This window comes from Syzygium oleosum, unplaced genomic scaffold (assembly GCF_021117445.2).
Source record: "Syzygium oleosum isolate NSW1041296 unplaced genomic scaffold, Sole_v2.1 Sole_v2.03, whole genome shotgun sequence".
NCBI lineage: Eukaryota > Viridiplantae > Streptophyta > Magnoliopsida > Myrtales > Myrtaceae > Syzygium > Syzygium oleosum.
Window position 1 is genome coordinate 19,939,402 of NW_026607487.1, and position 17,920 is coordinate 19,957,321.

Sequence of the window (17,920 nt, forward strand, 5' to 3'; positions counted from 1 at the left end):
GAGGTCGCGAAATGTGAGTGAAGCTCCCTGCTGGGCTCAGGCGACGCGCGGCTGGTCAAAGGTCGCCTAAGCATCACGAGTTCCCCCACATGCGACTTCACAGAGACAAAAAGATAATGACAGGCGCTAACGTGGACGATGACGACCGGATGACGAGCGCTTTGGAGGATCTGGTTGATAGGGTAGAGAGAGAGAGAGAGAGAGATGTGTATGCGAGGGTATCGTAGCGTGGCTTACTCTGGACCCTGAGATTGATTATTGCTGATGTGTTAAGTAATAGAGGGTGAGATGTCCTTCTTCTTGTTTGACGATAACAGATAATAGTTAGTGTTGACTAACGCGGGTGATGATGGATGAGTTATGTATAAAGGGAAATTGAGCGATTATTTACCTTACTGAATGTAGGGGATAGTTTGACCAAAAAGAAAATGTGGTGGATAGTTATCAAAGATATACAGAATAATTTTTTTTAAAAATTTATTGGTGCAATGGTAACAGTGGGATATCTAAAAAGCGTGAAAAAATTCACTTCAAACTTAAATTCATATGAATAAAAATTCGTGAATCACTAGCTTGCTTTTTAACCTACTGTTTTTTTGTCGGAGAATGATTATAAATCTATCATCCTTGTTCATTTACAATTTCAGAATCACGAGTTTTTTGTATTCCAAAAACCCGTTTCCCATAACACGAAAGTCCAATATCTAGATCCGAATCTGCAATCAATTTTTTACCGAAATCGAGCCCAACACATGAAGACAAGAAGATGGGAAACGTGCAGGCCTTCATTCACGTATGCGCACGTTCAATTCCAATCTTGGTACAACCACCAGGACTAGCCAACAGTCGACAACAGCGACCATCCTCCACTCCTAATGCTTCGTCACCAAGTCACGCTGATGATGTTCACGAGCATATATCGAAATGCAAAGCTTCTTCCGCTTCAAGGGGCCAACGAGGTGATCCCAGGGTCAACATTATATAATCTTGTTAAACGCCCTGTTTCTTCTAGAGGAAGATGCAGAAGCTACTGTTTCGCTCCCACGGGCGATCTTCGATTAGATATGAACGAATCTGGAGATGCAGAGGTCTTACTACATGGGGACCGAGGGCTTGACGAGGGATGGATGCCCCCATTTGTTTCGATCACATGTTCGCATGTGGACCTTTAGGGGGATTGCTGGTGTTCTTTTAACCCACGTGGGCATGCAGTACTTCCTCGAACACAGACCGGTTAAAAAGCAGTACGCTGAATGATCCACCTTCGCCGAGGTAAATGGTTCCTAAAGACCATAGTATATGCCTCATCGATGACGATGCGGGTTTTGATGTGGGAATCTTATTAAAGTACCGTCGGCCCGAGGAAAGCATGGCATTGGACTAGTGACATGACGCGACGCGACGCGACGAGACGCGACACGGGTATTGACAAGAACTATGGTAAATCGTTTCAATGTAATTTACCGTTTATCTCACGCGGCTTGAGAACATCCGCAATACTTAGATATTTGAGAAAATATCAAATAATGGCATGAAATGGATTTTGTTTTGAATAAGGGACTGAAATTGCCATGTCAATCTCAAAGAAGGGATCGATCTCAATCGGCTAGTCAATGGCATTTTCGTCATTTACTCTCTTTTTTAATAATATAAATAAAGATTTGAGAGAGGGTCGCGGCCCTCTCCCTGGCCCTCGCCTTTGGTCGGCGAGGGTCGCCGGCCATGGCTGGCGCCCCACTAGCGATGGGACGGCGGCCACAAGTGGGAGGGCGCCTGTATTTTTTTTTCTTTTTTAAAAATCTTTTAGAATTCTTAATAATTAATCTAATTTATTCAAATTTAGCTTGATATTGTCTTTGGATAAAAATACCCTTGACTGGCCGGAATATTTAGTTGGCTGATAATGTCAGACCCTTATTTAAAACTGCCATGGCCACTTCGAGCTTATATTAGAAATAAAATCCATTCCAAATTCTTATTTAGAATTTTCTTAAAATATTTAGTCACGCTTCCATGTGACAACTTAATAAAGAGTTGAGAACAGTTGGCGTAACTCCCACGAAAGAATGTTTTTACCAGGAGATACTCTGGGGCTAGCAAATTGACTGTGCTTACGACATAGATCACTTTATGCAAATTTTTAACCTTGCGGGAAAGTAGGAAAAAAGTAAGAAAAAAACACATATTTATTGGCCTCTCCTAGTGAAAAGAGCTAAGTTTGACTAAATAGCCAGTGAGTACCCGAGCGGCCGAACATGTCCGCTCGTGCGCGAACCCCTTTTATTAAACAAACTCGTGGGGTTGATGAACTGGACTGTCTAGTGCGTGATCCTAATCGAGATGGCTTTTGTCCTAATGCAAAGCCGTATCTATCGGGAACGCTAAGGTTGTTTGTACCAGTGCGAATGCATGTGAGCTTTTTTGACCGGTCAAATCCATGCTCATAGAACTTAATACAAGAGATTCCAAAAAAAAATTGCATTCCTGGGGGCCATGGCCACCTTCTTTCCAAAGCTGTACGTGTTTTTATTTACTGGTACAATTTTTTCTTTCCTCCTTGTCGTGTGGTGGTGTGTTCTGGCGAATATATATGTACGACTCAACTAATCCAAGATAAGATACACGCTTGACCTAATGTGTTAATTAGGTTAACATGAAAAACTCAGGATCGGTCTGTGCCTATGATCGCTCAATGTCTATTGAAATTTCGAGTCGGATAAAATGTCTATCGATTTTAGTTCGAGGAGATTTTAGGGGTGTTTTCTTTTCCGTCCTCATCAACTTAGATGATTTACGTCGACGAAAGATAAAATTTGGTGTCTGTCGTCATCATTATAAAATTTGGTGTCTGTCGTCATCTTTTACCAGCCCGGTTAACCCTCGAACCATATGACTCTACATTTTACGAACTCTCTGATTTTTCAAGTTTCAAGTTAGGTCACGTTTTTTCCTTTAGGGTTAGGTTTGTGTTTGGCTCTCTTCCTTTTCTCCATCGGGCTTTTTCCCTTTGACAAAAGGTTTGGCCGATCTAGGAAGGATGTTCGTCGTGAATCGAGACCCATGAGACGAAGAAAATGTTAAACCACCCACTCGCCTGCTAAATAGATCAAAAAGGTCGCAAAAAGTTTATCAAATTTGAAATTTGCATATTTATTAGGTCCAATGTCGATGTAAAAAATTAAACTATATATTCCCGTAAAAATTCGATTGCTTGCATTTCCTTCTGTTTCTTTTCGAATACGAGATCACATCCGGCCATTCCCTGAGACTGGCTATCGGCAAAAAGGAAAGAAAAAACAGAAGAAGAAGAAGAAAAAAAACATTTTGAAAATTTTTAAAAAGCTGTTAAAGTTAGCGCCGGTACATCACATACGACAAATAGCACTGACTGGACTGCCACATTAGTGTTTTCCGATCAAAATTAGCTGGATGGATTCAATTGGCAAAATATAAAAAGGTTTATGACTCAATTGGCACAACTAAAAGGTTTATGACTGAACTGACATAAGTACAATAGGGTTTATGACTTTTTTGGAAATTATCCTGATTGGAAAAATATCAGCATAAAAAGGGTGCTAATCTAATTGACACGTATGCATTTAGTTGATGATAGGTAATCATCATGCAACATGTGGCTTGATAAGCATAATTATGTACAAAGAAGTTTGCATTGCGGTGTTCCCATTTCTATCAGAATTCGTCAAATAAGTGTTAGCCCCTTCAAGGAAGATTCCTCAACGAAGACTAAACCGCAAATATGAAAATACATAGTTTTTTTGTATTATGATAAGATTAAATGATTTACAGCTTAGAAAGGAGCTTGAACGAAGTTTATCTTTATGAGTGATTCAAAGCTAAAGACCTACAACAAAAGCTCAAATAAACTCACGAAAGCAAGAGTTTGACAAAGTAAAAGAAAATGAATGGAAACTTGGATAAAATAGGTAAAATCTTTCAATTTGGTTGAGTGTGCGGACTTTATTTTTTTTTTTTATAGTCATGAGCCTTTGAGATCTCCCTTCTATGTTTAAAGACTTTGTTCCCCAAATTCTGAATGTGAAGCCCCAAGCGCTAGTATGGGTTTTGGATGTGTCCTCATGACTAAACGTGTCCCCCGTACTGGAAGTGTTCTCATGTTTTGGATGCAACTTGTATCAAAATCTAGTTACAATTTGGTGTTCATGCCAACCGTTTCACGTCAAGTGTTTGACCATGATCTCCACCACTCATATGTTTTAGAAATAACGTTTGACAAGAAAATAACCATTTTCATAGTTTTCTCATACTTTTAACCGGTTTAGCATCATGCTAACCACTTCTTCCACGTGTATGTGAGTCGCCTATGCCAAAGTGTATGCCAATTGTTTTTGCCACGTGTCTACCAACCCATTGTGCGAAGTGTTTGCTGACTACTTGTGCCACGTGTATGTCGACAACTCTTAACGTACCAATCTTCATTCCCCTCTTTGATACCCGCCATTAATTCATGCCAAAATTTGTCGAATTTTGGTGCCAACATTGGCTAATGCCAGTTCTCATTCATCAATCCTCCTGTTGGCCAAACCTATACTAATCATAATTTGGTTGTCATGACTTGCACGTTTTACAATTGTAATGTTGATATCTTCCTTAATATGGTCGATTTCTTACAAAATCAATGTTTTCTTCTCAAAATGGTCAATATCTATTTTGCCCATTTTTAGGTACCAACATCTCCATAAAGAAAAAAGAAACCCAAAATCTAATAAAAAAATGGCAGTTGGTGCTCTTAAAGCAGTCCAAAATACATGGAGATTGAATCTATGGAAAGTGATAAGATACAAAAAGAATGTATTTCAAACTGAACATTGTAAACGAAGATGCCCTTTTTTGCTAGCATTCTACTTACTATTTGAACACCACTTCTCAAAGAAAGCAGTAGGGACATTGTCGATAAGAATCAACTCAATAATTATTCCTTTAGCCAAAAAAAACTCAATAATTATTCCCAAAAGCCCCTCCCATCCCTCTGTTTTCTTTTTCTCTTTTTTAGTAAATTAAAATTAGCACCATCATCTCTCATCAATCTCTCCTTTTTCTAATGTGGACCCTTAAATAGCTAAGATCCGAACACCAAATCTAGCTGCATTTAAAAAATGAATGCAGCTAGGGTTACCATACTCAAACTCATTACTGCTCAAAATTTAGCGTGCTGAGCTGTGATTTGGCCGTTCTTTGACGACTTCCTGTCTTAATAAAGAAGACTGAAGGTGTACCGTCGGGGTAAAAATTGATTTCGACCGGCTTCCCTTCAATGATTGTCGTGTAAAATGATCCCGTTCGTATCTTTCTTTGAATGCAGAATAAGTGATTGCATGCTCTAGAATACATGTAATTCAAAGTGCAAATGAGCTTTTGGTTTGCATGTTATTAAAGAGACAAAAATGCAATAATACTCTCTCCGTATTTTACGGTGCCGGTGAATCTAATAAAAGTCCAAGCGAAAATAGCCCCAAAGGAAGACATTTGAACAGGCATCGCTCCTTAAGAACACACTCCCTCGTTCACACACACACACACACACTCTCTGTCTGTCTGTCTGTCTCTCTCTCTCTCTCTTCACTTCACAGAGTCACTCGAGCTCGAGCATGGACGAACGGTGGAACAAGATCTCCAAGAAAGAAACAGGCGTTTCATCGTCTTCATCTTCGAAACCTCGTCTCCTCAGAAGCTTCTCTCAGAAGATCACCTCCTCCTCCAAGTCCTCGCTCCCGCGAAGCCACTCGCTCAAGAACACCGCGTCCTCCTCCTCCTCCTCCTCCAACCACAACCACCACCACGGCAGCAGCAGCAGCAGTAACAACAACGGCTCGTCTCTCTCGAGGAGCTCGTCCTCCAAGAGCGCGAGCGGGTCGAACCTGACCCGCAAGTACAGCAACCTCGCCAAGGAGCAGAAGGCCCGGTTCTACATCATGCGCCGGTGCGTCGCCATGCTCGTCTGCTGGCACAAGCACGGCGACTGATCCGGCTTCATTTGAGATTTGACAGGTCGCGCGATTGCTCCCGAAGCATATTTTAGAGTTTATCCGAAGGACACCCGGCATTCGCTCTCGTAAAAGATCTGGCGAAGGAACTCGGCCCTAGAGATCGCTAAATTCGATCCGTCCGCTACGAGCCCGTCACGTAGGTACGTAGAGAGATGACAAGAAACGCGAATTACGATACGTATAAGTACGTCAATGTAATGTCCTTTTTGGGTTACGCATCTGGGGTCAGGGTTTTGAGGATATTGACGAAATCAACAATCTCTTTCTCTCTTTCTCTCTTTCTCTCTCTCTTGCGCTCGCTCGCCCCATGTGAAATCATTGAGCTGTGAGTTTCAGAGATGGTCGGAGCTGGTCGGTGCGTACTACATGTTATCTCTTCCACTGTTTGTGTTTTCTTGCTCTTTCTTTTCCTTTTCCTTTCCCCTTTTGTTTTCTTTCTTATATATAATGTGGAAATCAGAGAGAGAGAGAGAAAGAGAGAGGGTAGATTCCTTTTTCAGATGTTGGAACTACCACAGTAAAGAAGACAATTTTGATTATTTGGATGCACATTGGGAAGAGCCTGAAAGCTACGTACATTGATGTAGAAGAGGATGTGGGGATTGTGCAGCAATGTATCAAGAACGCGTTCGACCGCGAATCGACGCCCTCTACGACTAGCCCGACGGATCTAGTCGAGCCGAGCCGAGACGGGTGGACAAAGTTTGAACATAGGGGCAATATTTACTCAGCTGTACATGCTGCTGCTGCTGCATTATTGGTACAACTGGAATGGAATGATTCGATGTATCTACTGTGATTAATGTATTTATTATTTGTTCGGGGAGATAAGGGGGGGGAGGCTGTGGTGTACTGTGTGTGTTTCTAAGGCATTGATGTTTCTCGCGGAGTACAAAGGGAAACAGGAGTAGTGGCATCGCCGAAGTAAACGACGCGTCGTTCTCATGCGCGAACACAGGTAGGCCCCCACACCAAGATGAGCTCCTGTTGTGGTCCACTTCTTGAGTTCCTGGACAGGGACGAGTCGTAATTCACAAAACGGATTTTCAAGTAAATATATTTTTGCACATTCCATACAGATCGAGCGGGTCCTCCTCTTCTTCTTCTTGTTTTTTCTTTTTAAGATAACAACGCTGCGTTTTCGGAAAACGGTGTGGGGCTCGGCTTTAGTTTTAAAACTTTATCTTCTTGCAATTTAGTCTTAAAACTTATTCAAATTTGACATTTTAGTCCTTCCGTTTGATACGTTTGTTTTTTTTTTTTTTCTGGACGGAAATTTGCGTGACATTTTTTTTTGTCATTTAAAAGGAAAAAGATAATTACATAGGACGTCGTAAAGTGGACGAAGCGTGTAGGCTTTAGAACTTGAGAGTACCAAGATAAAGTTTTAGGACTCATGCCATCATTCATCCTTTTCGACATTATGTACTTAGGTTATTTATCACTTTGTACTAGCTAGTAAAAAGTTATGTTAGTGTGACCAAAGTGAAATTAGCCCAAATATGAAGTTACTAAATACCAATCGACCAAAAGTTCATTAAGTTACGAGAAAATTGTCCAAAAAGTTCTAAACATACTTCACTTTTTCCAATCAAGTCCTGAATATTTTAATTGTGTTAATTCAATCCTAAAACTTTTCATATTTTGCCAATTGAGTCCATCCGACCAATTTTGATCGAAAATCATTGATGTGGACGCCCGTCATACTACACGGCATGATCAACGCTGACTTGAATAATTTTTAATAATATTTTAATATTCTTTTCTTTTCTTTATTTTTTTTATAACTCTAACTAGTGAGATTGCTGGCCAACCATCACCAGGCACAGGCAAGGGGCTAGGTGAGGGCTTCACTGGTGGGGCACTGTCGCCCCCACCCATTACTAAAGAGGCCGACGAAGGTCACCAGCCCTAAGGCAAGGGTGGTCGACCATCACCTGCCCCGAGCGAGGCTCACCCAGATCTGGGCGACGCTGGCTCTCGCTTGGGGACCACGACCTCGCCAGCCCTCGTCGACCTCAAGTGAGGGCTGGTGTCGCCCAAGGTAGTCATTGGCCCCAGGTGAGGACCAACGTCACCCAAATCTGGGCAAGCCTCATCGGCCCTTACTTGGGCTGGCGAGGCCTCTCTTGGTGTTGGTAAGGGGCGGCCACTGTCCCCCAAGGCAGGCGACCTCCACAGGCCCTCCGACGAGGCAGCAGTGGCCCACCAGTAGGCCCTGCCATTCCTTTTTTTTTTTCCAGTTTTGTTTATAATAAAATTTAAGCTTTTTTATATTTTTAATCTAATTTAAATATGATTTCAAGAAAAAAAATGAATGCCACGTATGGGAGATAAATTAATTTAAAAATGCCATGTCAGTATTTTCCGTTAGACTAATTGATGGTGTTAACGGAAAGACTTGATTACACCAATTTGACAAGTTTTAGGACTTGATTGCACTTTTTAAAAGTTTTAGAACTCAATTGCACTTTCACGACAAGTCTTAGAACTTCCAGTACACTCATCCAAAAAAAATATATTAAAAATTGTCAGCGTCAACCGTGCCACATAGGACGGCCGACGTCCACATCAGCGATTTGGCCGAATAGACTCAATTGAAAAAACGTAAACATATTTAGGATTGTATTAGCACAATTAAAAGGTTTATGACTGGATTGATAAAAGTGCAATACGTTTACGACTTTTGAATAATTTTCCTTGAAGTTACTAATGAAATGTCTAATGCATTTTTTGGGCCAATACTACATGCGAAAAAAATAGATTCATTCTTAGTAGTAAGATCCAGCCCGTTCGAACTGAGCCAAGCCTGGCCCGGTTCTGGGTCCTTGAAATTCCAGTTTGGAAACCTTGCAACCTAATATTTTCGGTGGGTATAGCTTGTAGCTGGAGATTAGGAATAACCAACAAAACAAATATTACAAGAGAGAGAGAGAGAGATGAAGAGGAATATTATTGCTTATTGCTGAATGCTGAGGCTCCAACCAAAGCATCGACACATCCTGTGGCTAAATACAAAATTCCCTCAAAATCTACGTTTCACTCTATCCCGTGGTAAAGGAACAAAAATTCATCGGACCCCACGAAGGAAAACAGACATGAAGAAGAAAGCAAAGAGAGACAGACATGTATTCCTCAAATGCCGAATTCGACCTTGGACACCGAGCAGGAACAGCGACAAATAAGTTAGGGCGGAAGCGCTGGATGGAGTGTTTGAAATTGAAACAGGGGACGAAACCGAGAACTGCCGATGGGGGAAGAAGGGGTCAAAGGAGGGTCAACACATTGGAAGATCGGACGGTGGGGGAGGGAGCTTCTGGTTGGGGAGCTTCCCATCCTGCACGATCCACGCCATCTTCAAGCCCCAGCTCAAATGGACCTCGAAGTGACAGTGCATGAACCAAACACCTGTTTTTTTTCATTCAAGACCAGCAGCAGCTTAAATCAGTTTGAGTAAGAGGAATTCAATATTCAAAGTATTAGAATTTTGATGACACAAACCTGGGTTATCGGCCAGGAAACGGATAGCCACCCAACCGCCAGACGGCACGCCAACGGTGTTCCTCTCCACGGGGTCGACCAGATTGAACTTGGCCGGGTCCTTACTCTGGTTGAAGTTCCCGAATCCCTGCCCGACGACGAAGAAGTTGAACCCGTGCAGATGAAGAGGGTGGCTCTCCGCGCCCAAAATGCTCGTGCCTTGCATCACGAGCTCGACGCTTGTGTTGTATGGGAGCACCACCGCCTTAGTCCCGTTGCTGACGAATGTGTTGTTCGGCGGCGTTCCGGTGTAGTTGAACGGCATTAAGGGGGTGACCGGGAAGTCAGTGGTGTAGATGCCATTGGAGTTTCCGAAGAAGTGAGACTGTAGGATCGCGGTCGTAGGGAGGATGAAAGAGACATTGTTCACCGACGCCTCAAATTTGGTCCCGTTGGGTCCTTGGCAAGTTTGGTTCTTTGGGCAGGGGCTGTTTCCAAGGCCGACTGTGAAGAAAAACCTCTTTTGGACGGTCTGGGGAACTTGGGCGGGGTATTGACGGCTATTCAAATGGCGGAACATTTGGCTGAAATTGGCGACGACGTTGGTCGCGTTTATCGCAGGTAGCGTCGGTAAAGATAGGGTAAGGTTCTTTGGAATAGTATTATTTGGAGAGGACTCGAAGTACTCGAGAAATCCAGCGGTGGTCGAATTGTCGATAGTGCCCTGACCTGTGAAGTAGGGCCGGGCCGCCATTAGGTACGTGCCCTTGTGAGGGTTCAGCTTAGTCTTGAGGAGGACATTGGTGGTCTGGCCCGGACCGATGACCAGGATGTCGGTCTTGAAGGGCTTGATGTAGACTGCATCGGCTTCAACAACGGTAAACGAATGGTTGGCTATGCGGAAGAAGAGCTCGTCATTGAGCGCAGCGTTGATCACACGGAGGAGATATGTCTGCCCTGGCTTCACCTTTAGCTTGAATGTATCTGCATGCGTGCAAGCAAATAAAACAGTCGATTTATCAAATTTAGTTAACGACGTTATAGGGATACTCTATTCTTTCCACTTGAAAAGTTAATGGACTTGTTTAATAAAGTTTGTTATAATTGCCATTGCCTGATGAACAGTTGTATAGCGGCCCGGGCTTTCCATTGATAGTGTAAGCATCAGAGACGTTTGGGCCACCTCCGGTCTGGAGCGCCTGTCTAATGATGGCCTCCGGATCGACATTAAACCACTCTCCTGCAATTCGTATTCCCCGGAAAAAAGTTCAATGATATAATTTGGTGCTTATCAAGATTATCTCATGCGTTCACTGAACAGAGTTCTCTTGATTGAAAAAGCTAAAGAACTCGATGGTATTTATTTACCTAAGATGATCGGGACTTCTTTGTGGGGTTTAGCAAAGGGATAAGGAACGCCCAGCTTTGGGAGGATGATGAGCGGTCCATAGACGGTCGCTCTGAGCCATGAGATGTGAGCATGATAAAAGAGGGTGCCTCTTTGGCCTGTGATTGTGAAGTTGTAAACGTAACTTTGGTTGGTCTGAATCGGACACTGCGTAATGTATGACGGCCCGTCTGCCCATCCACTTCGAAGCTGTCTTATTCCATGCCTGTGCTCGTCAATTTGCTCATCAAATTTAATGTTGTTGCCATGAGAGATTTTAATCATATATATGTTAGTAGTGATTATCAACTCCTAATTACCAGTGGATGCTGATGTTGTTGGAAACACGGTTGATCACCTTGATCAGTACCTGGTCCCCTTCTCTGGCAATGATGCGAGGCCCGGGGAATTTCCCGTTGACGGTCACCATACTCTTTGTGTGGCACAACCGGGTCACATTCTTCATCTCTATCTGCACCACATTAAGAGAATCATCATGCTCTAATGAACTCACAGATGGAGAGTACATAACGATGCCCTTCAAACACAGTTAGGTATAGAGAGAACGTTAAAATCGTGAGTGTATGAATGAATGCAACGTACATTGAACTTGTACTGCCTCGTGATGCCTGCATGGGCAACCTCGGGAAGAAAGCAGCTCATCACTGCAAGAAGAAGAGCTAAGAGAAATGAAGAACTCATGTTTATGAAACTCAAATTCACTCTTGAGCTTGGCTCTCGTCAGTGGATTGTGAGAGGCAACAAGGTGTTCTTATGTATATATAGGAGAAAGAGAGAGAATAGTGGAGAGTTTGGTTTGGCTCATTTGGGTTTCGGATGTGAGAAAGAAAGGATTACCTACTGTCGGTCCACATGATCACTATAGAGTGTTTACTAAGTCGAGTAATTCATTATATTAGATAATATCTTAGCTTTGGTCTTCCCTACGACCGCCAACCCCTATCTGCAGAAAAGCATTACTTGTCAAAAAGATTTTTGACAGAATTTACCGTTATTACATGCTTTACCATTCTTGTTTCTATAATTCGGTGTTACGATTGTTGGGGTTCTTCTTACCATTATTGAAGGCAATGGAGAGTTCATGAACAGATCCATCACTTACATGGTATCGGAGATATTGTAGGTCCAATAAGCAAGTTAATATTCGAAAATTCATATTGCATAAGTAAATAGAAATGTGGAATCTCGTGGAGGTACGCCAGTCTCTATCATCAGCTGTGTTTTAGCTGGCTATATATGCCAAGAACGACTTCCTTGTTGAACCGTTAAGCCTTGATGAAGAAGACAAACTCTCGAAGCTTTGGGGTCTACCTCCACCAAATCTCCTACTCCTATCGTCGTCGGGTCAATCCATCTTGTTAAGTCACTTTAACGTTCATGTTAATCATCATTCCGTCCATGTTAACAACACCCTTTGGGACAACATGGAAGATTGTAACGCCAATGGGTTGGTGCATGCGTCTTTCTTAACCAAGCAAACAACAGACACAAAACCCTAACCTGGCCTGGTCTACAACCGGAGGCTTCCAAAGTCGTTGCATCCGTTCGATAGAAAATTAGCCATGAGAAGAGGACGTTTGACCCACCTTTCTTTCAAGCAACAGAATGGAATGCAATGATAGGGTGGGCGGTTAGGTAGCGCCTCTCTCGTCGGTTCGTTCTCACACTGAAAAAATTAACGACCGAACTAATCAATCTCGCAAGCTTCACTGGGAAGCTAGAACACCTGATAGGAAGAAAATTTGCATTTTCCTTAGGATGGGCTTGCTCGAGGTTCTGCTTCATCGGTTAAGGTGAGTGTAAGTTTGTCATATACAGCGACAGAGATTGCGTAGTTGCACCCACTACAGTTCTTGTTGTGTACTGTTTTTGATCTTGCCGTCGGATACTTGCTGCGCAAATTGCGCCGGTCAACTTGTGGCTCTTTTACGGACACTGATACACTGCTCCCTTAGTTTCTTGAAGTAAGATACATGCAAAGTTGACATCTTTTCATCGACTGTAAGATAAGATTACAGAAGTTTATAGGTGTGTAGATGTTGAAGTATATGTTTTAGAAAGAAGGCTTGCTTCCCTAGTAATTTGGTTATGATCTGGGCTGTAATAGAAGTTTGAAAGATGCGTTATAATAGTTCTACGAATAACGTGGTGAAAAGAATCAATCATCGCGAATGGAATACTTCATAAAAATTTATTTGTACCTTTTCAGAATTTTATAATGTAGTTCTCATTTTTTTTCTTGACATGTGATTAACTTGATTTAGCAAAACGAGTCTAAGTAACAATAACTCAACTTAAGATTCTGGGAATTGTCTAAACAAGTGAGGTACGAGAACAAGTGTACGGATTAGGTGCACAAATAAGTTCAACTCCTTAATGTCCTCCACAAGTTAGCCGGTACAATCCAATGTCGTATTTGATCGGTAGCCTTTCTAAGAACGTGAAGTATAGTTTCAACTTGCCCACACATGATACCCACACATGATCTACAGTAAGAAACATTAGAAAGCTCACTCCAATACTATCCCTTAGCTTACACTAGAAAGTATAGGTTAAGCTTCTTTTGGTTAATAAATTAGGTACATTACAAGAATTCTCTATTAGATTCTTTTTGCTAGCTAGTGACAATTTGCATTCTCTACTTTTAAAATCAAGACTTTGCATCCCCTAGTTTTTTGTTTCTAGACTTCGCACCCTAAAATTTCACAAAGCCGTAAGACGTAGTTTCATGAAATATCAATATGCAAAAGTGCACATTATTAGAGTAGTTGATGATTTCATGTAATTCCTCTTCTAGCTGAAGTGTTCGTTTGTATATCAGGATCTTGATGTCAAAGGACTATTTAGTTGGAGAGTTTTTATAGGTCAACAGCATGAGGAAAAGCCCCCAACTGGTCCAAACTTTCTCCAGTGCGAGTATGAGTGATCTTAAACAAAATATGGTTCATCACTCCAAAGGTTCATTAATGCGTCTTCATCTATTTTGCAACATAAATATGTATATAAAAACATACATACATTTGATAAAATTATTAATCATTCTTGTTGTCTTGAAGTAACATGGAAGCCAACGAATCTTGCAATCTAAGTCTAATATGATAAGAAGTAATTATAAGAGAAATCAACGAGTAACGACAAGAATACTAGAGATTTATGTGATTCAATCCCAATGTTAGTATCCACTCCTTGGGGAAAGCCACTGTTATTTCTCTATGAATTTGAAGGATTACAAAGTTACAATCGCTCCATCACTCAAATGTTCCTTGCCCTAAAATGCACTCAATGTGAAATCAACAAGTGTTATCTCATAATCTAGTGTGTACACTTAGAAAACACATGCATAGGTTATTTGCTCTAGTGTGAAATAACTGACTAGGATTTTCTTTTATATGTTTTCCAGCAATATGTAGACTCAAACTGGGAACGTATTGCAATTATTTCTTTGCTTGTTCAGACGTAAAACCACAAGTCCTATTCATATTTGGAATTACTACTTTGATTGGATTTCTTTGATTAGCTCAATCTCGAGATATAATTTACAATTTTCAACCTTGAGTCGACGTTTGTAGCCTAGTCATATTACTCATTGTTGTCATTGTTGCCTGCAGACTTCATCTTAACTTCTTTACTCTTATAATTTTGACAATCTTTTCTATAGTGCTCTACCTCATTGTAATGATAACATCAACGGTTCCGAACGTTGGATCTCGATTTGGAACGACTCATCCATCTGCTATCTCCAAACCCTCTGCATTCATCACTACCCCACTAACCAAATCTTGTGCTATATCGTAAGCTATGTTGTCTTCTCATGACTCTAGATAATTCCAAACATAACGTTTCTAGATAGTGATCAGACAAGCAAATGTTCCAAATTAACTCTAGAAACCCTAACATTAGCTTTATCACTAATTGTTGTGAAGTAATGTGGAAATTAACGAATTTTGCAATTCCAGTCTAGTGCGAGAAGAAAAAATCACTGGAAAAATCAATGATGAATGATAAGGATGCTGGAAATTTGATTTGATCCGAGTATCAATACCTATTCTACGAGGACAGCTAACTGCAAAGAAATCCATTACAAATCCGGCAAACTACAAAGCTATAATCGCTCAATCGTTGAAGTGTTTCATAGTCGTAGAATACACCCAAAGCAAACCCACAAATGTTATATCACATTCTCTCATGGATAACTTGCTTAAAAAACTTACAGAGAAAAAACTCTAAGACTCCTCTTGTTTGCCTTAGTGTGTAATAACTTAGTAGAGTTTTGTTTTTATATGTTATTATATGACATGTCGACTCTAAGTAGAAATCCAATTTCAATATAGAAATTATTTCCATCTAGCTTGTTCGAACGTCAAATCACATATCCTATTGGGATTTAGAATTCCTACTTGGATCGGAGTTCCTTGATAAGCTCAAACTCGAAACTTAATTTAGCTCTTCTCTTACAAGAATTTCATCTTCTAATGGAAGACTAACAAAAGGTACAGTTGATCACTCCTCAAGTTTTATTCCCAAACACGTAATCCAACCAAATAGTCTGATCACACATGAAATCGGAAGTGATCCCAGAAGTTGTACATATGACAAGAATATCGATCGCACACAAATACACAAGAAAAAGAGGAACGTACTTTTTGGTGATTTTTTTGCCCTTTTTCTGGACAATATTCAACAAACAAAATAAAAGCTCACGCAAATGAAAGGCAGAGGCGTTTTAATCCCAAGTCATGACAACAGCTATAATGGCCACCCCAAGAAGCACTGCAAGGAACTTGTAGAAAGGAGTGTCGAAGACGCACTTGTTTTCAGGCTTGAACCCTTTGGCGATGAGATGGTTGATGGCGACGTAGACGAACACCCCGCAGGCGAGGCCCATGGAGATGGCGTAGATCCAATCGGCGACCTGGCCTTCCGTCGACGCGTCGATGGCAATCCCGATTCCAACCCCGATGGGGCTGGAGATGGCGAACGCAAAGGAATACCCTGCGGTTGTTAGGAACGGCCTCTTCGGTAGCATCTTGAGGAGGGCGATTCCCATCGAGATGGCCGCGAAAATCTTGTGCAACGATATCGTCCACAGGTTCCTCCATGCCTCACTCTTGGTCTCTTTCGTTCCAAAGACAGAAGATGCGAATTAATTACGATGATAAAGTTGTGTCAAGAAAAGTTCCGTGATACCATATTAATTAATAATTCGAAATGCATCAATTGTTATGGTTTATACTTTAGAAGGGAGCACTTTTTTTCTTGGCTATTGAACACATACAATCCACAAGCAATCAAAACCAACAAAAGCTGAATGCTGCAAACCCTAATTAATTTCTACCCTATATTTCACCTAATTATAATTTGATGTGATCTTACTAGGTTAAATGAACTAGATGCACCTGATGCCTAGTATTTACATCTTTGATGATGTCAAAATCAAGCCTTGGGCTGGGCTCCCGAAGGCTTGGCGAAGCTTATATGTGTGTTTATAAAATGATACATTTAGCTACGAATAGCTTAGTCCCGTCCTCGTATTTAGCTGCTTTCTAATGCAGAATGTTCACCAAAGGTAGACTATGATACGCATACTAAGCATTATATTAGCTAGTAATTAGCCGTGCAAAAAAGTATTATACAGCGAACTCATTGAACTTAATTACCCGAAACTCCGACTGCAATGCCCTCGAAGATGGAGTGAATGCAGAGAGCCGAGATGAGCAGGATCGTGTCCCCGAGAGAGGTCGTTTGCAAGAACATGGGATTCACATCCTCCTTCCCTCTCTGATTACCCTCATCCAACCTTCCTTCTTCTGCGACTCCGACTTTGTTAGCTGAATCTACGGCGGCGACTTTCCTGGTGAGGTACACGATCACGCAATCCCCGAGCATCGTCAGCAAGTACCCGGCCGACGCCAGCATGAACGAGAACGGGTAGCTCTTGTCCGTCAGAGTGCCGAACGTCGAGGTCGAATCGCTCAGGAAGTGCATCAGCGAGGTCCCGAGGAAGACCCCGCCCGCGAACTGCGTCCCCAGCAGCAAGAACGCCTCGTTCCACCGGAAGAAGTAGGGGGACACGCCTCCGGCGAAGGTGGTGACCAGCATGATGACGAGGCACCATACTTTGACCAGGATCAGGCCCCTCGCGTGCAAGTCCGGGGTGGCGCCGGTGCCGGGGGACCCGTCGCTGCCGCCGTGGCCAGTGGAGAGGGGGAAGTGCAGGAAGAGGTGGACGGCGAAGAAGAAGAGGGTTGACTTGAGAGTTGCTAGAGATGGGGGAGAAGCCATGGGTGAAGAGGTTAATTTCATCACAAACTTATTGGGTTTTGATCAAAATGCGGCTTGTGTGGATGTATACAGGTGATTGACGAGAAGAGAACTGATTTGGGGAAGTGTTTTGTATGACTCGAGCTTCCCAAAATTCATGGTGGTAGTACAGGTTTGACTTTGCGGCTTTGTACTGCACAATAAAACCAGCTCATTCCCGATGGCCGGCTTGCTCCGGATGGCTTCGTTCGTCATTGCTGCATAATCTCGGGGCATCCGAACCCTAAATAGCCCCCGATTATTAAATGATACGTTGTCGAGACAACAACATTACAAGTGTCATAATTTTCGTGTGTCATGGCACTTGAGTGCCGTGACTTTTTTTTCGATCACTTAAGTGTTTACTTGAGTACCATAATTTCCAATCGATTATTTAAGTGTCAATTTTTTTAAAAAATGTTCACCAAAGTGCCGAAAGTCTGATGTGGCATAGCACTTATAGTGAACATTTTGAAAAAGTTATGTCGCTCAAGTGACTTGAAAAGTTAAATGATACGTAAGTAATTGGGAAAAAGTTATTATACCCAAGTGAGTGCCGCACATAATTTATAGCATTCAGTGATCGAAAAAAAAATTATGGCACTTGAGTGAGCACCGAATGAAAGTGGTATTCTTTTCCCCATATTATTCAATGGTCGATATATGTTGGGGTTCTCGTTTACGGAGAAGGCGATACAAGTACGAT

At 41.9% G+C, this 17,920-nt stretch overlaps 3 protein-coding genes across 4 annotated transcripts; 1 reads left to right on the forward strand and 2 right to left on the reverse strand.

The window, feature by feature from the left end:
- The first annotated feature begins 5,547 nt into the window (after nt 1-5,547).
- Nucleotides 5,548-6,297, forward strand: LOC115683849 (small polypeptide DEVIL 13-like). Of its 2 annotated transcripts, none has more exons than XM_056309952.1 (2): nt 5,548-5,959; nt 6,028-6,297. In XM_056309952.1, the coding sequence occupies exons 1-2, from the start codon at nt 5,628-5,630 to the stop codon at nt 6,056-6,058; spliced, it is 363 nt and encodes a 120-aa protein (XP_056165927.1). In that variant the 5' UTR covers nt 5,548-5,627; the 3' UTR covers nt 6,059-6,297. The 2 variants fall into 2 exon arrangements, with proteins under 2 accessions (XP_056165927.1, XP_056165926.1); XM_056309951.1 differs by having other exon boundaries at nt 5,549-6,166; nt 6,256-6,297.
- Nucleotides 6,298-8,960: 2,663 nt separating this feature from the next.
- LOC115683841 (laccase-17-like) lies at nt 8,961-11,656 on the reverse strand. The gene is made up of 6 exons (XM_030608478.2): nt 11,497-11,656; nt 11,214-11,365; nt 10,875-11,119; nt 10,621-10,746; nt 9,528-10,490; nt 8,961-9,434 (listed from the first exon to the last, which is right to left on the reverse strand). The coding sequence occupies exons 1-6, from the start codon at nt 11,593-11,595 to the stop codon at nt 9,304-9,306; spliced, it is 1,716 nt and encodes a 571-aa protein (XP_030464338.2). The 5' UTR covers nt 11,596-11,656; the 3' UTR covers nt 8,961-9,303.
- Nucleotides 11,657-15,405: 3,749 nt separating this feature from the next.
- LOC115683846 (zinc transporter 1) lies at nt 15,406-17,297 on the reverse strand. Its single transcript, XM_030608481.2, has 2 exons — nt 16,572-17,297; nt 15,406-16,029 (listed from the first exon to the last, which is right to left on the reverse strand). Exons 1-2 carry the CDS (start codon nt 17,215-17,217, stop codon nt 15,638-15,640), a joined length of 1,038 nt encoding a protein of 345 aa, XP_030464341.2. The 5' UTR covers nt 17,218-17,297; the 3' UTR covers nt 15,406-15,637.
- Nucleotides 17,298-17,920: the final 623 nt, after the last annotated feature.

What these genes read in the sequence shown, in the direction of transcription:
- LOC115683846 (XM_030608481.2), bottom strand. Translation starts at nt 17,217, where the DNA reads ATGAAATTAACCTCTTCACCCATGGCTTCTCCCCCATCTCTAGCAACT. An exon ending in CATTGCAGTCGGAGTTTCGG is followed by an intron (nt 16,030 to 16,571) that starts GTAATTAAGTTC and finishes TTGGAACGAAAG; the next exon opens with AGACCAAGAGTGAGGCATGG.
- LOC115683841 (XM_030608478.2), bottom strand. Translation starts at nt 11,595, where the DNA reads ATGAGTTCTTCATTTCTCTTAGCTCTTCTTCTTGCAGTGATGAGCTGC. An exon ending in AACAACATCAGCATCCACTG is followed by an intron (nt 11,120 to 11,213) that starts GTAATTAGGAGT and finishes TGACGAGCACAG; the next exon opens with GCATGGAATAAGACAGCTTC. An exon ending in AGAAGTCCCGATCATCTTAG is followed by an intron (nt 10,747 to 10,874) that starts GTAAATAAATAC and finishes TACGAATTGCAG; the next exon opens with GAGAGTGGTTTAATGTCGAT.
- LOC115683849 (XM_056309951.1), top strand. Translation starts at nt 5,628, where the DNA reads ATGGACGAACGGTGGAACAAGATCTCCAAGAAAGAAACAGGCGTTTCA.